At 35.2% G+C, this 20,810-nt stretch overlaps 1 protein-coding gene across 1 annotated transcript in view; it reads left to right on the top strand.

Annotated features, from left to right (window-relative positions):
* Positions 1 to 20,810, top strand: part of Ttbk2 (tau tubulin kinase 2) — a 144,138-nt gene that overhangs the window by 112,283 nt on the left and 11,045 nt on the right. The window contains exons 7-12 of the mRNA XM_076850664.2: positions 1,295 to 1,360; positions 3,328 to 3,420; positions 4,507 to 4,632; positions 15,297 to 15,454; positions 18,093 to 18,309; positions 19,978 to 20,189. Coding sequence (XP_076706779.2) covers positions 1,295 to 1,360; positions 3,328 to 3,420; positions 4,507 to 4,632; positions 15,297 to 15,454; positions 18,093 to 18,309; positions 19,978 to 20,189 — 872 coding nt within the window. The remainder of the gene's footprint in view (positions 1 to 1,294; positions 1,361 to 3,327; positions 3,421 to 4,506; positions 4,633 to 15,296; positions 15,455 to 18,092; positions 18,310 to 19,977; positions 20,190 to 20,810) is intronic.

Raw genomic sequence — 20,810 nt, 5'->3', positions numbered from 1 at the left:
TGTGGAGTGGGGGGGGCTAGGGGATTACACACCTGTCGCCGCTGGTATCAATGAAGTTATCTCCTCTGCCGCTTTCTGGTGACATCAGATCTCTGCCATGTTGGTATCCCATGCGAATGGCAGCATTTCGTTCCCTTTTCCGGGTGACCAAAGCAACGGGTGGGTCCTGACCGGCCCTCTCAAGCCCCGTCTCAATCCTGTTGCCACTGCCTATGAAGGCTCAGTTGGTATTTACCTCCACAGTATTCAGCAGGACCCGGACTGAGAAGTAGTTTCCGTGGGTTCTTTAGCCCTGAGCCAGAGCAGTTTGTCTGCGAGACACAGGCGAACGGGAGCCGGAATTCGGCCACTCCGGGCTTGGTGTGTGTTCTGATAGGAGCAGGCTCCGAGAAGCAGTTTCCGCGGGTTCTTTAGCACTGAGCCTGAGCAGTATGCCTGCGAGACGCAGGTGAACGGCAGCCTGAAATTACCTGTTCTATAGCTGAATGAGCTGCAATCAGTCAAAAACAGGCGATGGTGACATCAGCTCTCCAAGATGGTCAGTAATTTGAATTTTTATTGTGTAAGTTGCATACATAGGTAAGGTACAAATTGCCACTATCTTTGGATTACATTTGAATGAAATAGCCAAGATATAAAAAGGTTGGCATCTGAGGTTTTTCCTTGTGGTCTTTTTAAAAAATATTTATTTTTTAGTTATAGTTGGACACAATACCTTTATTTTATTGATTTATTTGTGGTGCTGAGGATCGAACCCAGGGCCCCGAATTTGCTAGGCAAGAGCTCTACCGCTGAGCCATAACCCCACGCCTTCCTTGTGGTCTTACTATATATATTTATAATCAGAGCCTGTTATTACCATGATGCTTGGCATCATTCTGGTATATGAAAACATTTAATGTTTTCTGAATGTGAAGAGTTGCATATAGGTCATAAATGCCTTTGTGTGTGTGTGTGTGTGTGTGTGTGTGTGTGTGTGTATGTATGTGTATGTATGTGTTAGGGAATCCAACCTAGGGCTTTTTACTGCTGAGCTACATCCCTAGCTCAATGCCAACACATTTTAAAATGAAAGTAGAAAAAAAAAGAACTGAAATAAAATTAACAAAAACATCAGTTTTTTTAAAGGTGTGATTTAGAAATACTCTAATTTTCTATAATTTCATAACAGAAAGTTATAGTGTTTTATTGTGATGGGTAATGTACAAGTTTTCTCCATGTTTTTATTGGCTCAGTTGTACTAAACTGTTGCTATTTGAAGTTGATTTATTATTTTTGCTTGGCTTTGTTGTAGCCTCGAACTGTGGCAGGCTTTCGAGGGACAGTTCGTTATGCATCAATCAATGCTCATCGGAACAGAGTAAGTATCTGAACCAGAGTCATGTCTGTGTAAGAATGCTTATGGCTTGAATCAGATTACTTCTTCACATTACAGTACAAAGGTGTAGAAAGTGCTTGGGAGCAGGAGATCCCTTTTATAGCTATAAATCTACCTGAATGCTAGTTCTAATTCACTTTTTGTGTGGTATTCATGGTAAAATAGTTCATAATACTGATGACTGGTAAGGTGTACAGTGGATAAAAGCAGCTGAATAGAAAATAAAATTGGAGCCAAGTGAGGTGGCCATTACCAGGGACTGGGTAGGCTGAGGCAGAATGATTTCGAGTACAAGGCCAGCCTCAGTAACTTAGCAAAGCCATTTAGTCAGACTGTGTTTCACCTAAGCCATTTAGTGAGACTGTGTTTCAAAATAAAAACTAAAAAGAGTTTGGGATGTAACTCAGTTGGTTAAAGACCCCTGGGTTCAATCTCCAGTATGAATAAATAAGATAGATAAGGTTCTAACATGCTTCTTTCTCTATGACCCTGATTTGATAATTGCTTAAAAAAAATACGTTCCATTTCTATTTTTATTGCTGTTTCTTAATCATAAACTTTTAATATAGTTGATGTCCAGACAATACTTGTTATTTCAAAACACTTGAACTCTAGTCACTGTTTTATTGATGTGTTCTACATTTTAATCCTTTGTTAATATTTGCTTCAGTTCTTTGAAGAAATTATTTTACTCTCTTCTTGTTCAGTAATTACTGTTGAGAAAATCTTGGTCAATTCAATTGTTGCTTTGTATTTGAATACTTTTGACATCTCTTCTTTGGTATCCTGTAGATACACTAAATGAGTCTATGTGTGAACTATTAAGTATTTATTCTGTTTGGGATTTAATTGTACTTTCTCAATCCAAATTTCCATGTCTTTCATTGATTCTGGAAGATTCCAGATTATTTAGGTATTCCATCTTTCCTTTTCTCTGTATACTCTTTTCCTCAAATCTCTAAATTTATGTATGTTAAATCTTCTTACTGTGTCCTCCATGCTTCTTAAATTTAATTTCAGGCTTTCATTGAGTTAATTTCTGTCATTTTAGTTTTTATTTCTAGATGATCTTTTTTGATCCCTTTTCAAATCTGGTTGTTTGAATATTGTTTGTTGATAGAATATGTTTCTCATGACTTTGATTTCATTTTTGTCTTCTTCTTTTTCTTTCTTTCTTTCTTTCTTTTTTTTTTTTTTTTTTTGGTACTGAGAATTGAACCCAGGGCATTCTGCCACTGAGCTATATCACCCCCCCACCCCACCCCCCGCCCTTTATTATTTTTTGAGACATTGTCTTGCTAAGTTGCCCAGTCTGGCCTTTAACTTGGAATCCTCCTGCTTTATCCTCCTGAGTCCCTGGGATTACCAGGTGTACCACTGCGCCCAACTCATTTAAACATTTTAAAGTCTTGTTTCATATTCTGTGTCCTGTAATTCCATTTTCATACCTGCTGCTGGGTATTGAACCCAGTAGTGCTCTACCCCACTGAGTTACATCCCTAGCCTTTTAATTTTTTATTTTATTTTAGGTATTTATTTTCTCTTTCAGGTGCTGGAGATTGAACCCAGGGGTACTCTACCACTAAGCCACCTCACCAGCCCTGTTTTCCTTTGTTTATTTTGAGAGAGGGTCTTGCTAAGTTGCTGAGGCTTGCCTAGAACTTGCCATCCTCCTGCTTCAGCTTCCAGAGCTGCTGAAATTAGAGGCATATGGGCTACCATGCCTACCTTAGGATATTCTTTATATAAAAAAATTCAATATGTAAATATTTCCATATAGATTGCTGTATAGCTATGTAGATACAAAGATATATTTACCAGACAGTTTTATGGGAAATTCATTTAAAATTTTATAACTTATAATGAAACACAATGGTTAGCTCTTCAACAATAATACACTCAGAAGAACTGGTAATGTAATGTGACTGAATTCTGTTTTGTTTATGAAGGAAATGGGAAGACATGATGACCTTTGGTCCTTATTCTACATGTTGGTTGAGTTTGTGGTTGGTCAGCTGCCTTGGAGGAAAATAAAAGACAAGGTAATTTTGAAAACAGTGATGTCAATTTTGATTCAGGAAAGAAAAAATTGCTCTTTAGTAGGCATTTTATTGAAAATGTACTTACTGAACATTACATAACATGTACATGTATTTAAACATTCATAGTATCTCATTAACATGTATAATTTTTTGTTTTTCTGTGTCAATTAAAATGTCAATTTAAATTTTAAAACAAGAAAATACTTATACTTACATATAAGACTTAAAATCTTCAAGTATTTTTTCCTATATCTCAATATATATATTTTTCTCATTGTGAGCTGATATAATTAATATTATTACTATTTTTTGTTTTGTTTTTTTGGTAGTACTAGGAATTAAATCCCAGGGGCACTCTACCACTGAACTACATCCCCAGCCCTTTTTATTTTTTTATTTTGAGACAGGGCCTTGCTAAATTGCTCAGGCTGACCTCAAACTTGAGAACCTCCTCCCTGACCTTTTTGAGTAACTGGGATTACAATTACTATGTGCCACCCTGCTGGCTAATGTTATGACTTTTTTTTTTTTTAATGTTCATAGAGAAAAGACACTAATGTGTCACTACAGTCATTGTTTCTGATTTGATTTATAGCTTTCCTTCTCAGTATTTTTTTGTGTGTGTGTGGTGCAGTGGGTGCTGCTGGGGATTGAACCTAAAACATGTTGAGAACATGCTATTATCACTGAACTATACCCCTAACCCTTCCTTCTTTTAATTTCACTGATTCTCTCTGTTTTCCTAAGTCAAGTGAACTTTTAGTTTTTAATTGTCACGTTTGATATCAAAATTATGAATGTGTTGATAAGGAAAAATAGACTGGATTTAAGGTACTCTTTTGGAGATTATTACATTTGCTTATGCAGTATTCAGTGTTACTCTTGATTCTGCATAGTTTTTTTTTTTTTTCTTGCTTTAAAGCACTAGGCAGTAAGCTGTTAGTAAGATCTCCATTCTTGCTTTATAATTACCTACTATCATATTCCCTTGTACGTTCCCTTGAAATTATTACTGAGGGACTTGTACTGCTATTGCATAGCTGCCAAGAGAAATTGACTCTGGTTTCTTTTCTCTTTACTTCCCAGGAGCAAGTAGGTTCTATCAAAGAGAGGTATGACCATAGGCTCATGTTGAAACATCTCCCTCCAGAATTCAGCCTCTTTCTGGACCATATCTCATCTTTGGATTATTTTACAAAACCAGACTACCAGGTAACTATCTCTGTGAGTTCTGTGTGTTAATTCTTCTTTCTCTCTTAGTCTTTGTCTTCACTCATTGTAGCTTTGAAGATATTATAAAATAAGTTTGGAGGGGACCCTAGAATAATACTGTTTTATGTAGTCTGAGAAATGTGATGAAATTAACTGATGATGAGTGTGGGTGTTTCTGTTTTTCTTCTGGATGAACCTACTTCATTTGTTTTGTACCAGATTTTACTGTTCCTGATGTAATCATCCTAGTGTATGGAACTGCCAGTCATTCAAATTATGTAAATTCTATTGCTTATCTGCTGATAAGAAGGAAATGTCCCGCTAGATAATGTATCTGCCAAGGGCTTGAGGGCTGCTTTGCTATGGGACACTCGTCAGTGAATTATTTCCTTAGAGCATCAGTTAATCAGGTGAATTTATTTGCACCTTCTAAGGATTGACTAGATTTATCACAAATTGCATCCCAAATTCCATCCAGCTATATTTCAGAAGATTTTGGTCAGGGATTAATGCAAAATACTTGCTGCCACTGAAAACATACATGAAACCACACATATATTAATTAATTAATAATAACAACATGTATTAGTATATCATTTTTATTTACAAAGGAAAACACAGACTTTGTTACCTGTTAATGGAAGTGCTCAATTCTTTTTTTTTCCCCTCCAATAATGGGGATGGAATTCTGGCATCCTCTATTACTGAGCTATGCCCCCAGCCTTCTCACTCCCCCTATTTAAAAAGTTTTGATATAGGGTCTTGCTAAGCCTCAGCCTCCAAGTAATTGAAATTGTAAGTATGTGCCAACATGCCCAGCAGAAGTTTTAAATTCTAAAGTGGTATCAGTGACCAGTCAAGACACTAGGAATACTTATAACACAATGAATTTATTTGCACATAGTAATTATTTCTCTGTGAAATTGCAGCTTTTTAATAAGATATACAGGATTCAAAGGGGAGAGGCAATGGTAACTTTGGGTCCTTCAGTGGATATGCCTATTTTTATTATAAACTGTAAATAGACTGTCTACAAATTGAGAAAATACGTTGTACTTGGGTTGTTTTGGAATGTTTCTTATATTGTCATTTTATTTCTGTTTTCTAAAATGTAGAGAATTTACATTTTATTACTTTTAACAAAGTAGTGAAATTATATCTGTTAGACTAGACTCAAGAGGAGATGAAAAATGTTCCAACTTGCCCATCTTGGATGCTAATAATTTTATTGACAAAGGTTGTTGGGAGTATAAGAGTTTAAGGATTTTGATCATGTTTGCTTCTTAGTTAGGCCTGTAATCTAAAGAATACTATCATATTTACCAGCTAATGTTGGAAACTTACAACTAAGTTAGCAAATTTTTATTTTCAAGTTTTTCATTTGGACATTCTGTTCTTTTAAAAAAAATGTACTCTTCATCATTATTATTAATTTTTTGTGGTGCTGGGGATTGAAACCAAGGCCTAAAATGTGCTAGGCAAGTACTCTACCACTGAGCTATAAACCTAACTCATTTGGACAATCTTTAAGGAACTCCTCCATCACTTAATAACACAACAAAGTATAATTATTTTCCTATGTTTAGAAGAGAGAAAGCAGGCATAACATTTTCTTTGTTTCATACAATTTATAAATAATCTGGTTCTTTTGTGCTCTCTCATCTTTCAAAGCAATGAATGGGAACAGAAAACAGGTGGACAAGAGAATGATAACTGGGAAAAAGATATTGATGTAAATTCTGATGGCTGTTATAAGTGAGATATCAGGTCCAAAAATGTCTAGGCTTATCTTTTTTTTTTTTTTTTGTAGTACTGGTATTTGAACCTAGGGCCTTGCACATGCTAGACAAGCATTCTACCGCTAAGCAACACCTCAGCCCTTCTTAAAATTTTTACTTTTGAAACAGGGTCTGTCTGAGTTGCCCAGGTTGTTCTCCAATTTGCAGTCCTCTGTCTCAGCCTCACAAGTAACTGGGATTATAGGTATGCACCGCTATGTATGGCAGAACTTTTCAGTTTCTTTCTTATGCTTCCCACTCAGAATCTTGCTGTGGTCTTCATTTTGAGAAATATCACTCTACTCTGACTTTGAATTCCCTTGTGAACTAATGATGTCTGTGTGTCTCATTTTACAGTTTAAAATTAATTGCTGAATTTGATTTTAATTACCATTCTTTCAAAATTTTAAATTCCTCATGAGACAACCAGCATAGATAAAATCAATAACAACCCTCCTCAGCAATAAGTAAAAGGCATTACAGTGTTTAGCATGACTGACTCCTAACTATATCAAAGAACAAATAGCGATATGTCTCAAGTTTGCATATTCTGAGCTAATACCAAAATAAATATGAATAATAAAAATTATCAACTTCCATTTTGAATGTATATTTTTATAAATCTTTAAAAATAATAATAAAGATTTTTTAAAGTGTTGAATTGGGAAGTTACATCAAGGTTATTTGTACTTAGTATTATGTCTGAATCTGTCTTCCTAACCAGCTTTTAAATCTTGGAGAAACAATGATGTCTTATTTTTTTATTCCACACTATACCTGGCACCCTGATTTTCAACAAACATTAGGTAAATTTAGTTGAATCTTAATTTAGACCTCTGTGTGGGAAATGTAAGAAAAATCTAAGTATAGTGAATAGTATTTTCTGCTTGTTAAACTAAGGTGGAGGTTTCAGAATTATAACCAAGATTAAAGCATTATCTTAAATATTTATCTTATTATAAATACTGTTTATATTATTAAATTATGAAATATTATGAGACAAAATGTTGGACCCCAGAATCCACACAGATGATAAATTGAATATAACTACACATGCAGGTACATACACATGCGCGTGTGCACGCGCGCGCGCACACACACACACACACAAAACCACTAATGAATGCATTTAAAATAGGTGCGATTTGACAAGGTCTGTGGATTTTATTAAGATTGTTTTCCTGAGTTTGGTATTATACTTTGGTTATTTAGGTATTACTGTTTGGGGGAATTGGACGAAGGGACCTTTCTGAACTATTTTTGAAACTTAGAATGAATCTTTAATTATTTCATATTAAATGTTAAAGTTCTGGACCAACATTTTCAGATATATAATAGTGACAAAACACTTCCATCTTATTTGGCCGTCTTATAAGTAGGTCCTTTTAAAATCTTTAAAAAAATTTTTTTATTCTAATTTTTATTCTATATGATAGCAGAATGCATTACAATTCATATTACACATATAAAGCACATTTTTTCATATCTCTGGTTGTATACAAAGTATATTCACACCAACTTGTGTCTTCATACATGTTCTTTGGATAATGATGTCCCTGTCATTCCATCATCATTTCTAACCCCATGCCTCCTTCTTACCCCTCCAACCCCTCTGCCCAAACCAAAGTTTGTCTATTCCTCCTATGCTCCCCCTCCTACCCCACTAGGAATCAGCCTCTTTATATCAGAGAAAACATTTGGCATTTAGTTTTTTGGGGTTGGCTAACTTAGCATTATCATCTTGAACTCCATCCATTTACCTGCAAATGCCATGATTTTTTTCTCTTTTATTACTGAGTAATATTCCATTGTGTATATATGCCACATTTTTTTTTATTCATTCATCTTCTGAAGGGCACCTAGGTTGGTTAGCTATTGTGAATTGTGCTGCTATAAACATTGATGTGGCTGTGTCCCTGTAGTATGCTGTTTTTAAGACATTTGGGTATAGACCAAGGAGAGGGATAGCTGTGTTAAATGGTGGTTCCATTCCCAGTTTTCCAAGGAATCTCCATATAGCTTTCCATATTTGCTGTACCAATTTGCAGTCCTACCAGCAACGTATGAGTGTGCCTTTTCCCCCCACACTCTCGCCAATACCTATTGTTATTTGTATTCTTAATAGCTGCCGTTCTGACTGGAGTGAGATGAAATCTTCAAGTAGTTTTGATATGTATTTCTCTAATTGCTAGAGATGATGAACATTTTTCACATATTTGTTGATTCATTGTATATCATCTTCTGAGAAGTGTCTGTTCAGGTTCTTGGCCCTTTTATTGATTATTTGTTTTTTTGGTGTTTAGCTTTTTGAGTTCTTTATATACCCTAGAGATGTGTGAGGGGTAAAAATTTGCTCCCAAGATGTAGGCTCTGTATTCACCTCACGGATTGTTTCTTTTGCTGAGAAAAAAACTTTTTAATTTGAATCCATTCTATTTATTGATTCTTGATTTTAATTATTACGCTATAGGAGTCTTATTAAGGAAATTGGGGCCTAATCTGACCTGATGGAGATTAGGGCCTACTTTTTCTTATATTAAGACGCAAGGTCTCTGGTTTAATTCCTAGGTCCTTGATCCATTTTGAGTTGAGTTTTGTGAATGGTGAGAGATAGGGGTTTAATTTCATTTTGTTGTATATGAAGTTCCAAGTTTCCAAGCTCTTTTGAGAGAGGAAAATCTCTTAAGAGGTACCTGGTAAAAATCTTAGCAACCTTTTTGAATTCCATCACAATAGTTCTACCTGTAGGTGATGCTGTTACTAGTCAACTGGAAACTAAGAAATAGGATCAGATTGGATACAGAAAAACTCTGGTGACTTTACATATTATTGTCATGGTAACCCCCATCCTATAGTCTTAGACATGTTGCCTAAAACCATAAAACTTGTAGTGCCAGAAGTGGTATCTAAACTAATTTTTGACTTACTTAGAGAGATGACCACTTGCATAACAGGCACTGTAAAGTAACTGCTATTATGACTTATTAATGAAAATTCAGTGAAAGAACTGAAAAGTGATATGAAGAATAATTATTAATAATTAATAGGATCACATGATTCTGATAAAAACATAAGATATATATGATAAAGTGTTGAGGTTCTGTTAAGCATTGTATTTTTCTGCTGTAACAAATACCTGAATTTATCAACTTATAGGAGAAAAGGTTTAATTTGGCTCATAGTTTTAGAAGTCTTATTCCATTATTGTTTGGTTTTGGGATTGTGGAGCCACATCATGGTGAGAGCACATGGCAGAGCAAATTGGAAGGGGAAAGAATGGAAGAAAAATCCAAGATTCCACAATTCCCTTTTCAGATGTTGCCCCCCAGTGTTCTGTATCTTCCCACTAAGACCACCTCTTGAAAATTTACATGACCTCCCAAATAGCACTAAGTTGGTACTAAGCTTTTAACATGAAACTCTGGGGGACATTCCAGATCTAAACTAGAGCAAGCATCATTTAACAAGTTAAAAAAACTAATGAAATCTCTAATATGCACACTGTTGGTAAGCCTGAAATTTAATTATCTATTTTCTTTTTGATTCCTTCTCACTACCCCCACAAGACAGAGTCTTACTGTGTTGCCCAGGCTGGTTTCAAACTCTTAGACTCAAGGGATCCTCCTGCCCCAGACCCTGGCTGCTAGGATTACAGGCTTTGCTAAAATCAGAGGAATAAGGTAGAGAGGAAATCCAAAGGCAGACAAGTTTCATTACTCTTAATATACTTGCAGGTTTAGGAATGGGACTATTTAAATAGAGATTACATCAGAATGTAGTAATTTCCCTCCTCCTTTGGGGGATGACAGTTGTAGGATGTCTTGACTAATAACAAATTTTAGGCATAAATGGGCTGCTTGGGAAGCTAACAAATAAGAGGTTAAGTAAGAGAGTTACAAGGGGGAACCTCCCATGAAACAGGGTAGTCAAAGAAGCTCTCCTGATTCCCTCCTTAAATTCCCTCAACTCTTAAAGCAATATTTTATTTTGTCTCCTTACTAGATAAGCATCTTGAGAGCCTGAGATATTTATCTCTAAGTTTCCTCAAGAAGTTCGAACACAATAGGAAAAAGAAAAAGAAAAAAAAAAGCACAACAAGAAGTTAGAATAATTAACATTTAATAAAAGTAGGCAGATTGAAGTAAATGTATTTAGCTTAATTTGATTATTGAATCTGGTATATGTAAACTAATAAAGGCAGGACTGTTAATATTTGTATTCCCGGGACTGAGGACAGTAGGCATTCAGTATATGTCTGAATCAATGAATGGGTATTTGAGATAGCTATAGTATACAATTGAAACACAGAACATCCATGTTTACTTGACTCACTTGAATTCAACTATATTTTCAGGAGATATAAAATTTTTAATGTCTATGTTTCTACCTGCCCTTTGGCTCAGTTAGCCATAACCTAGGGTGAGGGTAATGCTTCAGTGGTCTCATGAGTCTGCTGTTCTCTCAGTCTTTTTCTTATCAGGCTGTGCTGAGTGTGAGTCTGGAGTTTGAAAGAACAATACTTTTTTATCTCTCTCTCTCTCTCTCCTTCTCCCCCCTTCCTCTTCCTCTTTTTCTTCTTCCCCCTCTCTCTCTGTCTCTGTCTCTTTCTTGTGCTGGGGATTGAACCCAGAGGCACTCTACCACTGAACTACAAGCCAGGCCTTTTAAATTTTTTTTGTTTTGAGACAAGGTCTCTTTTAAGTCGCTGAGGGTCTTGTTAAGTTGTCAAGGGTGACCTCTAACTTGTGATCCTACTGCCTCAGCCTCTCTAGTCTCTCAGTAATGCTGTACCTCACCATTCCTTAAAAAAAAAAAACAGTATTTTTTTGTGTACAGTATGTCCACTAAATGCAGAAAGCTTTCATTCACGTTCTCTAAAGACATGGATGTCTGTGCCAGTGTGGGGAGAAAAACTAGCTGTTTTCACCTATTGAATGATGGTAGTTTTCTGTATTATATGGGCATTTTAAGGGGCTCTCAGGGATAATTTCAACAATAAGCTGTTTTTGCCTTGCCTGCTGGCTGCCTGTAACACCCTATTGTGGAAGTAACACACACTTAAAAGACCTGTTTAAATTGATACTGTGTCAAACACATCATTTGTATGACCTTTCTAACTCTCAAGTTTTATAGTCTGTGAAATGATGAAAATATCTATTTCATGGTGTTTTTAAAAGATTTTAATGAAATATCTATGAGAATGATTTTTACATTGTAAAACATCATTGTACATATAAATGGTTTTACAGGTACTTTAGTGATACTACTTTTGCTTATAATTTCGTTTCTCTTCATTTTTGTGCTCTATTCCTTCAGTGTAAATAGAACATTTCTTTATGTCCTTTATGCTGCTTTGCCCTTCTAAGGCAATAAGAAAACTGGCCTCATTTAGAGGCATTGAGAAGCTGTGGTATATTGCCAGGCAGTTTACTCTGGGCTGACTTAGTGCCTCAAAGGGAAGATGGCCAACCAGGGGGTCACTTCTGAGATGCTCTAGCATCTTGAAAGGAATAGTGAAAACAGCAAGGCTCTGCAGCCTCTTTAATTCATTCTCTTTATTAGGTTTCCATTATTTGTTGGTTCTTTTCTCCACAGGATGAGCACAGTGCAATATTTTTTTCTACCAGTGTTGCACTTCAGAGGTGCAGAGAAGTTAAAAAATGTACCTTTCTGTCCCTCTGTTGTGCATCTAATTATCACTGAAGTGAGGCAGTTTATTTTGCAGTAAATATGTCTTTGAATTAGCCAAGCCAGCATTGCCATTGTGCTTCGTTGTTATTGATTCTTTATTTTACCATTCTTTAACTGAAAATTGGAGAATTAGGATTCTCATTGAAGTTCTTATGATCACATTACAAATAATTCTTGTTTTTGCAAAGGCTAGACCTTATCTTTATTCTCTTTGAAAGGGCAAACTGGGATTCCATATGGAGGTAAATATAATACAACTATTGCTTGCATTTTGTACTAAGAATAAGAGGACTGCTTCCCTAAGGCATTGTACCTATGTCAGATGACTGACTGCTGTAATGAATAAGATTATTCCAGATGGTGGGAGCTAGCATCAAGCATCCTTGTGGGCTATACCTGGTTAGGTATATGTTTTTCTAGATAATACGTTTTTGTTACTTAAATTTTTTCTAATCACTAAAAATAATATATACTCTTTACAAAAGTTTAGAAGTTGTAGAAAAGTTGAAAATTAAATTTATGGAATCTCATTACCCATAGTACTTGATTTTTGTTATCTTTTCCATGTATTGAATAATTTGCTTTAGAAAAGTTATTTTTTTGTATTTCCCATTGTAAGTTAGCTTAAGAAAAATGAACTACCTCATATTCTTAAGTGTAAGTAGAAGGAAGATGGACATAAATATCGACAGTGGTACTGAATAAAATATAACATTGCATCTTTGCCCATCCATATCTTCCTCAAGGCTCCTCAGCTTCCCTTCTAGCCAATGCCCCCCCTTCCTACTTCTATTCAGAGATTTGTTCTCCTAATGATGGTATGCCTCTAGTGTTTCTCATACTGTTTCACCCATTACTCCTTTTGCATCAAAATATGAGCATGTAAGAGGTCTGGGAGTGATATTAAAGTATCAGTCACAAATCCAAACTTTCTTTGCATTCTCCTAATTTATCTTGAGGGTTCATGTAAATTTTGCTTTCCTAATTTCTTTCAATTATAAAATATTATAGCCAGGCACAGTGGCACATACTTGTAACCTAGCAACTTGGAAGACTGAAACAGGAGGATCACAAGTTCAAGGCTAGCCTCAGCAACTTAGCAAAGCCCAAAATAACTTAGTGAGACCCTGTCTCAAAATAAAAAGGGCTGGGTATGTAGCTCAATGGTAAAGTACACTGGGTTAAATTTCCACTACAAAAAATAAAAACATAAAAATAAATAAAATATTATAATAAGTGTAATACCTACCTCTGAATAAAATGCTCCAAGAAGCTGTGCCACATTTATCAGGTGACTTTAATCTCTCTGGCATATAACTATATCTCCTAGGAGAACATATTTCTCTAGTTTGAGAAACCTGGGCTCTAAATAAGATGAATTTGTGTTTTCCAAGCATATATTTTTAAATAAAAGAAACAGGGCTAGAAGTGTAGCTCAGTGGTAGAGCATGTGCATAGTAGTCATAGCAATTATGAAGTCCTGGATTTGATCCTAGATTCCAGTGATTATCAGTTGAGAGATATGGGACATGCCTTCCTAGAGGGAGGTGTCAGAGTCATCTGGAAGTTTTTGAGGTCTTTTTAAATATTTATTTTTTAGTTTTAGGTGGATACAATATCTTTATTTTATATTTATGTGGTACTGAGGATTGAACCCAGTATAGTGCTTCATGCATGCTAGGTGAGCACTCTACCACTGAGCCACAACCCCAGCCCTCATCTGGAAGTTTTTTTCAGATTTTGCCCTGCCTCCATTCCAGTTTGAAAATTACTGCCACAGTCAGCCCCTAGGGTTCTGATGGGAAAGTGTTTTATTCCCCAGTAGTATCAGAGTAGAAAAATGTGAGGATCATGGGTGGGGGTTGTGGCTCAGTGGTAGAGCATTTGCCTAGCATTATGTGAGACTCTGTGTTCGATTCTCAGCACCGCATATAAATAAATAAAATAAAGTTCCATTCACAACTAAAAAATAATTTTAAAAATGTGAGGATCATTCAAGTTTACACACACACACACACACACACACACGTTCACACTACTATAATTTATGAATAATTTTATAAAGTGATTCAAATCTGAACAAGTAACTGAGTTGAAGTTTTCTGGTTTTATTATATGTTAGATAAAATTTTTGTCAAAAAAACCCCTGAGTCCTTGAATTGTACTGTTTCTATTATCTCAATGATAGAGATTAGGATTTAGAGCTACTCTGGTCCTTAATTAGAAAATTATTTTGCTAGGTTAGTAATTTTTTTTCCTCTTAAAAGTATCTGCAGAGCTATTTGTTTTGGCTGGGTTCCATTAGGTGCCTCAGTGCTTTAAGTTTTCCTCCTCTTTGTTTTGTTTGGTGCCCTCCATCTTTTTGCCTCCTGCTGCTGGTCTCCTCTATCACCATCATAGTGACAAACTGTTTCTGATTTGAGGCCCAGTATCATTTTCTAAGACATTCAATACTGTGATAAGTTTAAGAAAATAAATACTTCCATAATAAAAGGACATCTGACATAAAAACTATTTAGGATTTTCTCTATTGTAGCACAATACAGAGATTTTAATAGTAGTAGTCCACATGCTCACACAACATGTTGTCTGTGAGAACCCTTGAGAATCTTGATTTCATCAGGAGAGGGGAACTCTAATAATGTCTGGCACTTCAGTTCCTAAACTCTGGGTCTCAGTTTCCCTTACTTTCTTCCCTTGAGCCACAGCACCTCCAGTTCCTCTTAATATGTTTCTTTCTTTTTCCACATTTTTTCTTTTTGAGACTTAAATGAAAGGTAAGTTATGTGAATCTTCTAGTAAATATTATTCCAAATGAAATTTATTCTCAGAATGTTTTTAGAGTAACGTTTATGTGTTAAGTCAATATGTTAGGCCCTGGATTTAGCAGTGATGAACAAGATCAGACATGTATTGGCTTGTTGAGGCTTAGTCTGGGTTGAAAGAAAGTGAAACTAATTAATCAGAAGTAAAATGAAAAATAACTGTAACCACTAACCACAATTGAGAAGAATCAACACTGAATCCATATCCTCATCCACATATAGTCCTTATTCAGATATCCCTTTTTGAATTATCAATTTTGAAGAAAATCACACTATGAAATCTTTTTTAGGAGTGTGAGGTGTTCTCTCTTATAGAAAAAAGTGAGTATGTTTACTGTTGGCTTACTCTCGGTTTTTCTTTGTGACTTAGCTTCTTACATCCGTGTTTGAAAATAGCATCAAGACCTTTGGAGTAATTGAGAGTGACCCTTTTGACTGGGAGAAATCTGGAACTGATGGCTCCCTAACTACCACCACCACTTCTACCACCCCTCAGTTGCACACCCGACTGACTCCTGCTGCAATTGGGTATGTCCTAAATGTTCTGTTTAGTGGTATCTTTTCTGGATGCATTGTAGTCACAGAAATTTCCTTTAGTTTTATCCAGATTTCTTCAAATGATCAAATGCTAAGACATAGGGGAAAGCCTATGGGTTTCCTTGAATTAACCTTGCTTTTATCACAACAGGGCTGGGGGGTGTAGCTCACGGGTAAAGCCCTTGACTAGCATATATAAGACAATGGGGGGCCGGGGATGTGGCTCAAGCGGTAGCGCCCAACTGGCATGCGTGCGGCCCGGGTTCAATCCTCAGCACCACATACCAACAAAGATGTTGTGTCCGCCAAAAACTAAAAAATAAATATTAAAAAAAAAAATTAAAAAAAATAAAAAAATAAGACAATGGGTTCAATCCCTAGCACCACAAAAATGTTAAAATACAAGACAATGACAGGAAAAGATTAAGAATGAAAAAATACAAATACACGTAATACACAAAGCTTGGCATAACTGTATTAATAGCTGACAAAAATAGGCTTTAATATTAACAGAAAAACAAAACCTCTATTCACTGGGAAGATGTAAGGATTTTAAACTTATATGCCTTTAACTCAAGAGTGAAAAAAGACATGAAAAAAATATTTCAGAAAGAGAATAACAATACAACATACCAAAAATTTTCTGATGCAATAGGAGCTATTTTGTTCCTTCTTCTGGTCTTAGGTTCATTTTACTCTTCTTCTTCTAGTGTCTTGAGGTAGAATTTAGATTGATTTAAAATATTGTATCTTTTATAATATGAGCATTTAGTGCTATGAATTTCCCTTTCAGACTGCTTTAGGTATACCCCACATATTTTGATATATTGTAGTTTGACTTTCACTGAGTTTGAGGTAATTTTTAATTTTTTTGCACTTGATCAGTGAGCTACATACCAAGCCAGAGTTCAATGTAATTTTAAACAATTTCCTCTTTGACTCATGGAATATTTGCCTTTGGAATTACTTACCTTAGAAAATATTGGTAGATCATACTCTGAAATGGGAGCTTAGAGCGTATGTGACTTATTGAAGCCAAATTTACAGTGGATTTTCTTCAAAATGAGCCAAGGGGCATTCATTATGTTTCTAAAGAATATATGGCATCCTGGAAAGAATGAGGCACAATTATATCTAACTATATATTGGACTTACGTTTAGTGGGACCAAAACATGCAGTATGTTCCCCTTATGAAAGTAATTTAATTCACATAGTATATTAGGAACAGATTATGATATATTTCCATGTTCTCGATGTTTGCTTTGAATGCTTTTTCCTCTACATGTATTAAATGAAGTTCCTTTTGTTTTTTTCTTTTTTTGGAGTACCCTGGATTGAACCCAGGGAAGTCCACTGAGACACATCCTCAGACCTATTTTTATTTTATTTAGAGACAAGGTCTCACTGAGTTGCTTAGCACCTCGTCTATTACAGAGGCTGGCTTTGAACTCGAGATCCTCCTGTCTCAGCTTCCTGAACCACTGGGATTACAGGTGTGCATCATCACACCCAGCTCCTTTTGTTTTTATTTTGTTTTGTTTTTGGTTTGTCTTTTCCCCTTAATCTGCTTCTGTTATATGTTGACTGTAAGCACAGACTATGTGTTAGACAAGAGTAGGAATGAAGGTCATCAAGTCAGAAGGAGCATGTCCTTGAAAAATCACTGGTCTTCCCATGAGTATAAGAAGTACTTGTCACCAAGACAGAGTATATAACTGTTACCCTTAAAGTGATTTTCCGAGAGGATGCTTCTTTTGCTGCTCACGATGATTATACCTGTTAGTATAATCTATTAAACACTATATTTTCCTACACTTAGATATTCTAGATCACTTGTAAGAAAAGCTTTCTTTTGTGTGTTAAATACTGTGTTCAGTCAGCAATATTTTTAAAAAACCAAATCAGTATTTATAATTATAGAACAGTAGAGCTGGCAGAGGCCTTTTTTTTTTTTTTTAATGACTAATAATTAAGAACTACAAAACCTCTTGTGGACCAGGAGTCTCAGGGTCAGATGACACGGAATTACTTTGAAAGGAATATATAGAAAAATACCAATTAATATTTTCTATTTTTCCTATGCAAAACTGAAGTATACAATTGCATAATTTCAGTTTCTTCTATAGGACAAAGATTTTTTTCCCTTATCTTTGTGTAGGACCTTGCCTGTAATGGTGCTTACTACAAAGTCTGTAAATGAAAAAGCAGTGCACATTTCATTCTATAAAAAATAACATAAGTTTAACCCCTATTTATTTCCTTACTACCCTTAATATTTCCCTATTTGCAGTTGTTTTAATTCTCTAAGAAAATGGGTAAAGAATAGAAAATCTTATTATAATTGATGAAGACTTCTTGGAAAATAGTCCAAATGTTACTTAAAATGATTGATAAATTAGTGTATTAGAATTTGCATTTAAAAACAGGTTGAAATTTTTGAATTCTCAAAATTTAGAAATTTATTTTGTACAGTTGACATGACCTGAATTTTCAAGTTTTTTTCTAACTTTCTTAATGGTATATGGACTTGATCATTTAAATCTAGAAATAAGATAAAAGATAGACTCATAGTAATTTTTTATTCTGGTCTTTTAAAGTTCTATGATTTTTTTCTCCCCTTGCTTTTAGAATTGCAAATGCCACTCCCATCCCAGGAGACTTGCTTCGAGAAAATACGGATGAGGTGTTTCCAGATGAACAGCTTAGTGATGGGGAGAATGGCATTCCTGTTGGTGTGTCAGCAGATAAATTGCCTGGATCTTTGGGACACCCTCGTCCCCAGGAAAAGGATGTCTGGGAAGAGATGGATGCCAACAAAAATAAGATAAAACTTGGAATTTGTAAGGTGTGTGTTTCTTGCATAGGAAGTAATATCTTTCTAAGTACTCATTATTATTGTCGCACCAAAGTATCATGATTCTCAATTTTGAATGAGAAGTAGACAGAATGTAGTTTTGTTATTTTTTAAATATTTGTAATTGCAGCATTTTGGTTAATTTGTCCCATAAAACTCATATTATAGATATTTTATGGAAAAGGTAAAAGTATTTTAAAAAGTAACCAGACTGGGTGTGGTTGTATATTTTTGTAATCTCAGCATTTTGGGAGGCTGGTTTAATCCCTAGTACTACCAAAAAAGAAAAGTATTTGTTTTCGTTTATATAGGCTGGATACAATGTTTTTGATTGATAGTTAATTTTTCTCTTGTTTTAGTTGTTGATATTTAAAATAAAAGTCAGCTGTCATTCTATTTGTTTGTTTCCCTATAGGTAATCAATTCTCCCTCAACTCCCCCACCCATATTTTTCCTTTGCAGCTACTTTTTAGCTCTTTGTGATGATCTGCATTTTAACTATAATGTGTCTAGTCATGTGTTGTCTTGCTTGGGAAAACAAGCAAGATTGTTTCTTGAATTTTTTGACTCATATTTTATATCCATTCTGGGAAATATACAGCCAACTATCCTCTACTAAATATTGCTAGCTCTTCATTGGTTCTCTCTGAGGACTCCAATTAAACATATTTTTTGTATCTTGTATATATTTTTTTCTTATTTTTCTTTTCCTGATCATGCTGTGCTTCATTCTTGATAATTTCTTTTGTGTTTTCCAGTTCACTAATTAGTAACTCCAACTCTTTCTTTCTTGTGGTGGGGAGGGAGTGAAATAATCATTTAATTTCTTTATTGATTTTTATGAAATTACCTTTATTTGTTCAAACATTTGTTCATGGCTATTCTATATATTGTGTCTAAACAAACAAGTTTAATATCTAACATCTTTGTGAGTTTAAATGTTGTGTTGCCTGTTTCTGCTGACTTAGGCATGGTGGCATACTTTTTCTGACTACTTTTAATTTGCTTAATTTAAATTAATTTAATATACTTTTAATGGCATATTTTTAATTTGCTGCTCATTAAATAATTGATGGGAACCCTACAGTCCCAAATTTGGGTTTGGGAACCTTCCTTCAGAGAAGGTTGGCTTCTGCTGCTGATTATCAAGAGTGTAGGGCACTTTTTCATGGTCTCTAATCAGAATACATGTCTCAGATGTCCCTCACTTACAGTATCCCTGGTGTGAGGCTTGATTTCCCTGGTAATTGTGCTGCTGTAGGCATTTGGCTTTAGACAATATGTCCCTCTGTGCTAATTCATGCTTGGCCTCTTCTGCTTTGCCCTAGTTGCTTATTTGTTCTAGCCCCAGGTTGTCTTATAGATTTTTTTTTTTTTTTTTTTTTTTTGATGGTGCTGGGGATTGAACCCAGGGCCTTGTGTGTTCAAGGCAAGCACTCTACCAACTGAACTATATCCGTAGCCCAGTAGTTGTTTTTGAGAGGGGGAATGAGTAAGGGGATGGGGGACATATATTTAGTGAGCTTTTCTAACTATATGGCCAGTTATGTCTCAAAGAGAACATTCTTTCTAACCATTTATTACTATTATTTTGAAAGGCTTCAGTGATTTCTCTCATGTTATAATACCTGGAATATTTTCATCATTCTATTTTTCTAGGCTGCTACTGAAGAGGAGAACAGCCATGGTCAAGCCAATGGTATTCTCAATGCTCCAAGTCTTGGTTCACCAATTCGAGTCCGCTCAGAGATTACTCAGCCAGATAGGGATGTTCCATTGGTGCGAAAATTACGTTCCATCCACAGCTTTGAGCTGGAAAAACGTCTGACACTGGAACCAAAGCCAGATACTGACAAGTTTCTTGAGGCCTGGTATAAAATAGTTTTTCTTACTTTTTAAAGTATCTGAGGTATCATCATCATCATCATTATTGTTATTTATTATTTAAAGTCTTTCAAATAAGAAATTCTTTCATTTTGGTAACACCAACTTCATTAATCTCTCATTTTCATTCATATTTTAGTTATCATCCTTATTTTTTTATTCTTATTAGTTATACATGATAGTAGAATGTATTTTGACATATTATACATATATGGAGTGTAACTTCTCATTCTTCTGGTTGTACATGATATATCAAATTACATTGGTTGTGTAATCATATATGCACATAGGAAAGTTATGTCTGATTCATTCTACTATCTTTCCTATTCCCATTCCCCCTCCCTTCCCTTCGTTCCCCTTTGTCTAATCCAAAATACTTCTATTCTTCCCTAACCATCCCCCTTCCTTATTATGAATTAACATCCACAATATCATAGAAAACATTCATTCAGCCTTTGGTATTTTGGGATTGGCTTATTTCCCTTAGCGTGATAATAGTCTCCAGTTCCATCCACTTACTGAAAAAACCCATAATTTCATTCTTCTTTATGGCTGAGTAATATTCCATTGTGTATATATGCACATTTTCTTTATCCATTCATCTATTG

The sequence above is a fragment of the Callospermophilus lateralis genome, chromosome 3 (assembly GCF_048772815.1).
Source record: "Callospermophilus lateralis isolate mCalLat2 chromosome 3, mCalLat2.hap1, whole genome shotgun sequence".
NCBI lineage: Eukaryota > Metazoa > Chordata > Mammalia > Rodentia > Sciuridae > Callospermophilus > Callospermophilus lateralis.
Note: the sequence above shows the minus strand (reverse complement) of the source record. Positions and strands in the feature narration are given on the sequence as shown.